Source organism: Salpingoeca rosetta, assembly GCF_000188695.1.
Source record: "Salpingoeca rosetta unplaced genomic scaffold supercont1.18, whole genome shotgun sequence".
NCBI lineage: Eukaryota > Choanoflagellata > Craspedida > Salpingoecidae > Salpingoeca > Salpingoeca rosetta.
In genome coordinates this window covers 133,426-140,978 of record NW_004754916.1, presented here as the reverse complement: position 1 = coordinate 140,978, position 7,553 = coordinate 133,426, and the positions used below count along the sequence as shown (strand labels likewise).

General features: G+C 55.8%; 3 protein-coding genes across 3 annotated transcripts in view; 1 reads left to right on the top strand and 2 right to left on the bottom strand.

Moving 5' to 3' along the window:
* Window positions 1-710, top strand: part of PTSG_06440 (uncharacterized protein) — a gene marked incomplete at both ends in the record, with an annotated part of 4,295 nt that extends 3,585 nt beyond the window's left edge. The window contains 2 exons of the mRNA XM_004991763.1: window positions 337-441; window positions 594-710. Of these exons, the coding sequence (XP_004991820.1) occupies window positions 337-441; window positions 594-710 (222 nt within the window). The remainder of the gene's footprint in view (window positions 1-336; window positions 442-593) is intronic.
* Window positions 711-1,118: 408 nt separating this feature from the next.
* On the bottom strand, window positions 1,119-2,187 carry PTSG_06439 (uncharacterized protein; the record flags this gene model as incomplete). Its single annotated transcript, XM_004991762.1, has 4 exons — window positions 1,119-1,148; window positions 1,498-1,533; window positions 1,709-1,786; window positions 2,095-2,187. The coding sequence occupies 4 exons, from the start codon at window positions 2,185-2,187 to the stop codon at window positions 1,119-1,121; spliced, it is 237 nt and encodes a 78-aa protein (XP_004991819.1).
* A 47-nt stretch (window positions 2,188-2,234) lies between these two features.
* PTSG_06438 (uncharacterized protein) overlaps window positions 2,235-7,553 on the bottom strand; it is a 12,677-nt gene continuing 7,358 nt past the window's right edge. The window contains exons 11-19 of the mRNA XM_004991761.1: window positions 7,429-7,494; window positions 7,107-7,237; window positions 6,827-6,989; window positions 6,462-6,629; window positions 5,689-6,141; window positions 4,373-5,314; window positions 3,140-3,895; window positions 2,743-2,907; window positions 2,235-2,590 (exon numbers count right to left, since the gene is read on the bottom strand). Coding sequence (XP_004991818.1) covers window positions 2,495-2,590; window positions 2,743-2,907; window positions 3,140-3,895; window positions 4,373-5,314; window positions 5,689-6,141; window positions 6,462-6,629; window positions 6,827-6,989; window positions 7,107-7,237; window positions 7,429-7,494 — 2,940 coding nt within the window. The 3' untranslated portion in view covers window positions 2,235-2,494. The remainder of the gene's footprint in view (window positions 2,591-2,742; window positions 2,908-3,139; window positions 3,896-4,372; window positions 5,315-5,688; window positions 6,142-6,461; window positions 6,630-6,826; window positions 6,990-7,106; window positions 7,238-7,428; window positions 7,495-7,553) is intronic.

Genomic DNA, 7,553 nt, shown 5'->3' with positions numbered 1-7,553 from the left:
TTTTTCAATTTTCCCTTGTTTCTTTAAAACAAAAAAAGTTTTGACGGGGGGCCTTCTCCAAAACCAGAGGAAAATTCAACGCCCTATTGGTGTGGTTCAAACCACGCCGCGGTGTTTGAAACGCTTTTTTTTCAAATTTTTTCACCCCACCACCACCTATGGAACACCACCCCACGGAACACCACCACCACCATTGGGGGACACACACACACACCACACACACACACTACACACATACGTACACACAACTACACACACACACACACACACACACACATACGTACACACACACACACACACACCACAGCGCATGGGGACACGTGCGTGCTGCTGCAGAATCTGGACATGACTGGCGGGCGATCAAAGGGCATTTCACGCAGCGGTTCGTTCCGCCTCAGCCGGCGCGGCAGCGTGTTTAGCCGTTCCAGTTTTGTCATCAAGGTGGGACATGGTGGTGTGTGGTGGGATGGAGTTGTTGTTGCCAGTTTGTTGCTGCTGTTGTTGTGATTGAGTATCAAGAAGGTTGCATTCGAGTGTTCACACACACACACACACACACACACACACACACACACACACACACAACTGTGCAGTTCCGGGTGCCCGAGGACAAGCATGCGTTCATCACGACGGTGCACACGACCCAAGAAGCCGCACCAAGGCCCCCGTCGTCATCGTCGTCAGCGCGAGCAAGCATGAGGAGGAAGTGACGGCTGCGTGACATGGCATCACATGTGGTCGTTTACTTACGGGGGCAGGGCAGTGAGAGAATCACATTATACGCTTACAGGAAGGAGAGAGAGAGAGTGTGTGTGTGGGTGTGTGTGGGGCGGGGGGGGTTCAAGGTCGTTCAAAGGACATACAGGCGCTCAAGCGGTTGTTTGGCTTGTTCGCGTGCTTCGTCTAATCACGCCCAGCCTGTTGGAATCTCGTTCGCTTGCTCCTAATACCCGTTGTTCGTCGTCGTCGTCATCATCATCATCATCATCATCATCATCATCATCATGTTCATTAGCAGCAGCGTACGTAGTCAAGCTGCTTGCTTCGTTGTGCGTTTTCTTGCCGGGTGCGCCGTGGTGTGCTATGCGCGCGTGTGTGTGTGATCTCCCACACGCCCGTCAGTCCACGGACAGCTTGGCCTCGATTGCCTAATGGTGTTTGTTGCGCGTCAGCAGTGCATGCGTGCACGTGTGTACAGGGTGGATTAGTCATGTGAGATGTGCTCACGCCGACCTTTTTGGCGTGTGCTGTTGTGACCTGTGTGTGTGTTTGCTTGTTTGTGTTGCTAGCAAGGGCATTTGCCCATTGTGTTGTTGTTGATATGGGTTGTTGTGCATGCATACTGTGGTTGTTCACAGACAATGAACGAATCAAAAGACTGGTGCTGAAGAGGAACAGGAGTGAATAGTGTGTGTGTGTGTGGGGGGGGGGTATTGCTGAAGTATGCAACGTGTGTTAGGGAGAGCAGCGTGTTCTGTGCGTGTGTGAGAAACGCACCTTGGCAGCCTTTGCGATGTGTGCGGATTGGATCGTCTATCGAATTCGAAAACAGCGTGTTTATGTGTATGCGTGTGTGTGTATGTGTTGTGCACGTGCGTTGTTGTTGTGAGTGCAAGAGCGATTCGCATGGCGGAGAAGAACATCGTGGTCCTTCACAAATCAAGCTGTGGCCAGGTGTGCACACGCTGTGCCAGCAGCATGCACCAACCTTCATGCGAGAGCGTTGTGCTTCCACCGTTGCTTGTTTCGCCAGTTCTCGCAGGTACACGATGCATTCCAAGTACACCTGTCCAAGCAGCGTCCAAAAACATTGTGTGAGCGTGAAAAGAGGACGTGTGAACGAACAGTGAGGGAGAGAACAAGGCCTCGTGCACGCGTACAACTGTATGCATGCAGACACACAGAGGATTGCAGACAGACACAGGTGCAAACACAAGTGCAGATACAAGTGCAGATGCAAGTGCAGACGCACACAGACACACAAAACAAGCAAACACACACACACACATACACAAACACATACACACACAGCAAATACACACACAACACACACAACACACACACACACACACACACACACACACGCACACGCACCAGTGTTTCGACGTTCTTCTCAACTCTGAATGGGTCCTGAGGCCCACGCAGCGTCTTCTTGAGCTTGGCAAGCGACACCTTCTTCAAACTCATCACGGTTTGCTTTGTTTGTTGTTGGTGCGATATCTGCCAGCCGTTACATCCAAAACTTTTATGGTGTCGTAACCGGGTTTGACCACCTCGTCCCTTCCCACACTCGGATAACGAAGTGCGCACAGCTCCCCGCCCCCAGCCCCGCGTCTGCGCCTGCCCTATCAGCAGCATACGCACTACCGCACACACACACACACACACACACGCACACGCACACATCGCTCTCGCAACACAACAAAACAGAAACATCATTTCCCCTACGCCTACGACAACGCGGCCGACCGCTCAGGAAACAGACGACGGCTTGTCAGGTTTTGCCATCGGTGCCATCGCCGTTCTTGTCCTTCTTGGAGCGCATGGATCGGCGGTGTGAGCGACGCAGCGACCCAACAAAGCCGTGTTGCTGTCACGTACAAGGTCGTGCAAAGTCGTCAAACACGTGTGAGTACTATTCATGAGTGAGTGAGCACACCGACAGTGTAGCGAGACAGCAAGCCACGCAGCACAATGCACACAGCATGGTGGATTCGACAACACCCTGCCACGCACGCGTACCGAGACGTTGAGCTTGTTGACGTGCTCCAGGATGTCTGGCGACTTGTCGATGATGACCTCCATAAGGCCTTCGATGTACGTGCGCAGCCGCTCCGCTTCCTCGTCGCGGTCCTCAAGCATCTTCAGCACCTCCTCTTTGCTCTTGCTGCACACAATGTCCCACAGCTGCACAAGCAAGAAACAAAATGGACAGAGAGGTGGCAGAGGGAGCGAGTGCATTGTGAGAACGCGAGTGTGAGACAGGTGCATGAATACACGATGAAGTCTCAAGTCACAACTCTTTCCTACACACACACACACACGCACACACACATACACACACACACACCACATACACACACACACTCGCACACACAACACACATACAACAGATACACACACACGTACAAACGCTCACCTCTGATGACGCTGGCTTCCCGTTGCCGTTCTTCGCCTGGCCGCTGTGGCCACCATCATCACCACCATCACCACGGCGTGCTGTTGCACCGGGCTGCACCTGCTGCAGCAACTGATGGCGCTCCTCTTGTAGTGATGACACCAGTGAGTCCTTCGCCTGCAGTTCAGCTCGCAGCTGCGCCAGCTCCTGTAGAGACTTGTCGCGTTCCCGCCGTGCCTCTGTCGCCGCCGCCTCCGCACCCGCAACACGCGCGTTCATCTCCTCCCTGTACTCCTTCTTCCCCGTCTCAAAGTCGGCTGCACGCCCGTCGAGCTTGCTGCGCTGCTGCCCCACCTGCTTCTCCAGCTCCTGCACACGCGCTCGCAGCCGCTCCGCCTCTGCCGTCTTTGCCTGCAGGTCGCGGTCCAGACTACCAATGGACGTGTTCATCGCGGCCTCTGTGCGCTGCTGCACATCTGCCGCCTCCTTAGCTTGCGCCGTGAGCGTCGATGCGTCTGTCTCCAGCTTGTGCACGCGTGACTGCAGCTCGTCGCGCTCTTGCTGCAACTCGCGTGCCTTCTCCTCCAACTGCGCCGCCCGCCCCTCCTCATCAGCCAGCGCCTTCTGCAGGCGTGTCAGTTCGCCTTGCAGCCGCTTGGTGTCGCCGCGTTGGCGTGCCTCTGCCTCCTTCACCTTCTTCTTCATGGCATCGAGCTGGGACCGGTACTTGGCCTTCTCCTGGTTGTGTTTCGCCATCACCTCCTTCAGCTTGGCCGTCTGCAATTCGTGCGTGCGTGTTGGGTGGAAGGGGGGGGGGGGAAGCGTGGGATTGATAAGAAAAAAAAGGGGGGGGGGGAGGAAAGCGTGTGGCCAATGAATCCCAAGCATGGGCGAACGGGGAGCGAAATGTGGTTTCGCACACACAGACACACAGACACAGGTACACACAGACACAGACACACAGACGCACACACACACACACACACACACACAGACGCACAGACGCACAGACACAGACACACAGATAGACACACAGACACACACAGATACACCGACACACCGACACAAAAACACACACTCTCACACACACACACACACACACACACACACACACACACACAACGACACACACAACGACACACACACACAAAAACACGCACACACGGACGCACAGACACACAGACACACGCACAGACACACAGACACACAGACACACAACGACACACACAACGACACACACACAAAAACACACACCTGTTTCGGGGAGCCGCCCTCGCTGTTGAGCTTTTCGTGCAGCTGCAAGTTCTCTGTGCGCAGACCGCTGATGGTGCTGTGCGCCTCCTGCAGCGACTCCTCAATCGCGGCCGCTGTCCCCTTGAGCACATCCAACTCCATCGTCTTTGCAGCGAGGTCACGTCGCAGCTGCTCTTCCCGCGCGCGCGTGTCGGATGCGGACGTGTGTAGTTCCTTCTCCTTTGCCAGCGTCGCCTGTGCACTCGCCAGCGCGTCGCTGTACTCCTGCACACTCGCCTTGAGCCGCTCCACCTCACCGCGCAGTCGCTCAACCTCCACTGCATTCTGCTGCGATGTCTCCAGCACGCCAAACACCCGGGACTGGAAATCCTCTTCTTCTTCTTCGTGCTCTTCTCCTGCCTCTCCCTCATCGCCCTTGTTGGGCGGCGGTGACGGTGTGTTCACAGCACTCGTGGCGGTCGTGATGTGCGACGTGCTGTCGCTGCCACTGCTGCGGCTGAGGCGGGCACGGGTGCTGGCTGCCTTTCTCAGCACAGCATCGCGCTCTCTCTCGTACCGCTGCAGTGCGGCCACGTGCTCGTCGTGCTGCTTCAACAGCGACTTCTGGCGCGCACGAAGGCTCTCTGTCTCCCGTTCCTTCTCCCGCAGCCGCTGCAACAGCTGTTCCGCGTCGTCGTTCAGCGCACTGCCACTGCCCGCCGAGGGAACAGCACCATCGCCATCACCATCGCTGGTGCCACCAGCGGCACCCATCGTAACATCGGCTGTTGTGGTCGTGGTCGTTGCGGTTGCGGTCGGCGGTGCACTTGCCTTCCTGGATGCGACGTCAAGCCCACCGGGACGGGCGAGCACAATACGCACGCGGTCGCCGGCTGCCTGCACCGCGGCCACGGCCTGTCGCTTCGTGGCGTCGACCAGATACACGTCGTCAATCTGCAACAGCTGTGGGGTGTGCAGGTTGGGTTGTGGTGAGGGGGGGGGGGGGCGAGGGAAAGGGGAAAGGTGTTTGCAATTTGTACGCCGTGTGCGCGGCAGTGTACCTGATGGATGAATACACAGATACAGACACGGACATATGGACATACGCACACAGTAACACACACACACACAAGACGGACAGACAAACATACACACACACACTAACGTACACACACACACACACACTAATGTACACACACGCACAAACAAACAAACAAACACAACAAACACACACAAACACAAACAAACAAACAAACAAACACAAACACACACAACAAACAAACACACACAAACAAACAAACAAACAAACAAACAAACAAACAAACAACGCCACCCACCAGGTCGCCGCTCTCAATGCCGGCCCGGTGTGCGGCCGCGTTTGGCGTGACGCCGCGAACAGCAATCACCGACAGGGCGTTGGAGTCTGACCCGAACCGTGACGACCGAAGGGCCATGCCCAGCGGTTCATCCGCCTTCTCCACTTCCACAGCAAGAACAAGACTGCACTGGATGATGCTGAAGAGCTGCGTCAAGGTGCCACCGCCATCACCATTTGTGCCTGCAGGCACAGCCGCCGTTGGCCCAACCACGTCGCTGCTGGCGCCCGTGTCGCTGTCGCCTTCACGGTCGTTGTTCGCGCGGCGGAAGAGTGCGGGTGAGTTGCGCGCTGACGCGTCCCCAAACACCGATGCGACGTGGGACGCCGGGCTCATGGCCATGCGTGATCGTGTTGTCGCCTCCTGCTCCGTCTCCAGCTCGTACACGCGCGCAGTCAACGTCTGCACCTCGCCCTGCAATGTCGAATGCAGGGGAACGGGTTGTGCGCATGAATGCATGTGTGTTGCATGTGTGTGTGTGTGTTTGCGCGTGCATTGTATGTGCGTATGTAAATGTTGAATGTGAGACAAGTGTGGTGTGCGCGTCCAAACAAGCACAACAAACAGCACTCATCTGTCCCACATCACAGCTGCCATATCGGATGCCACCATCTCGTGGAAAACACTGAACAAAACAACAACATGGCAAACAACATCAACAATCAAACAACACGAACAATCGATCACATGACTCGGCCACCATCACCGCCACCACCGCCACCAATACCACATACCGCCAGCTTCAGCTTCTCGTCGAGCATGGCCTGGATTTCCTTCGCCTCGGGCGAGTCGCTGCTCTGCTCTGAAAACCGCAGCCGCTCCTTCTCGACACACGCGCGGCGCAGCGCAAACACCTGCGCAGACAAGTCACGCACCATCGCGTCACGGGCGGACGCAGCACGCTGGTTGACGGTGGTGGTGGGTCGTTGGTGTGCGTGTGAATATGTGTGTGTGTGAATATGGGTGTGTAAATGTGTGTGCGTGTGTGTGATTGTAAGCGTATGTATGTGCTCAAAAGAACGTACGCCCGCGTGCCTTCACTGCACACAACAGTGACCACTACCGCCCTTGCCAGGGTCAGAATGACAGGGATTTGTACCTCAAGGGCAGCGGCAGCGGGCAGTGCTTCATCATTGCCGCTGTGCACTGCAGATGTGAGCGCTTGCTCCATCTCCTCACGCATTGCTCGTTCTGCTGCTAGCTGCTTCGTCGCTTCTTCCTGCGCCGCCGCCACCTGCGCCTCAAGGGCAGCCACCTCCGCGCTGTCATGGTGAGTGTGGTGTGTATGTAAGCGAGTGCATGAATTAGGTTAACTCAAATGAGTGAGTGAGTGAGTGAGTGAGTGAGTGAGTGTGATGACAGCACTTCAATATCTGTACTTGAGTTTCGCCTGCAGCGTTGAGTCGTCATCCGTCTTCTCTGCTGCCTTTGCCTCTGCTTGGGCTCGTTCGTTGTTGCTTGACTGCAACTCCTGCCGCAGCTGTGCAATCTCTTGTTCATATGCAGCGACCTACGACCATACGTTGCACAAGGCGGTGGCATGACATGGCATGAGGGGCTGGAAGCTTTCAAATATGCCTGCTTGCAACGCACACACACACACACACACACACACACACACGCACACACGCACACACACACACACACACACACACACACACACAAACATCCACAAGCGTTGAAAGTACGCCCTTCGCACACCTGGTGTCTGAGGTCATCAACATCAGCCTGCTGTTGAAGCTGTTGGCGCAACTGCGCATTCTCCGCCTGAAATGGCGAACGCAGCCAACACGCGTGTATGTGTTTGCATATGTGTGTGTGTGTGT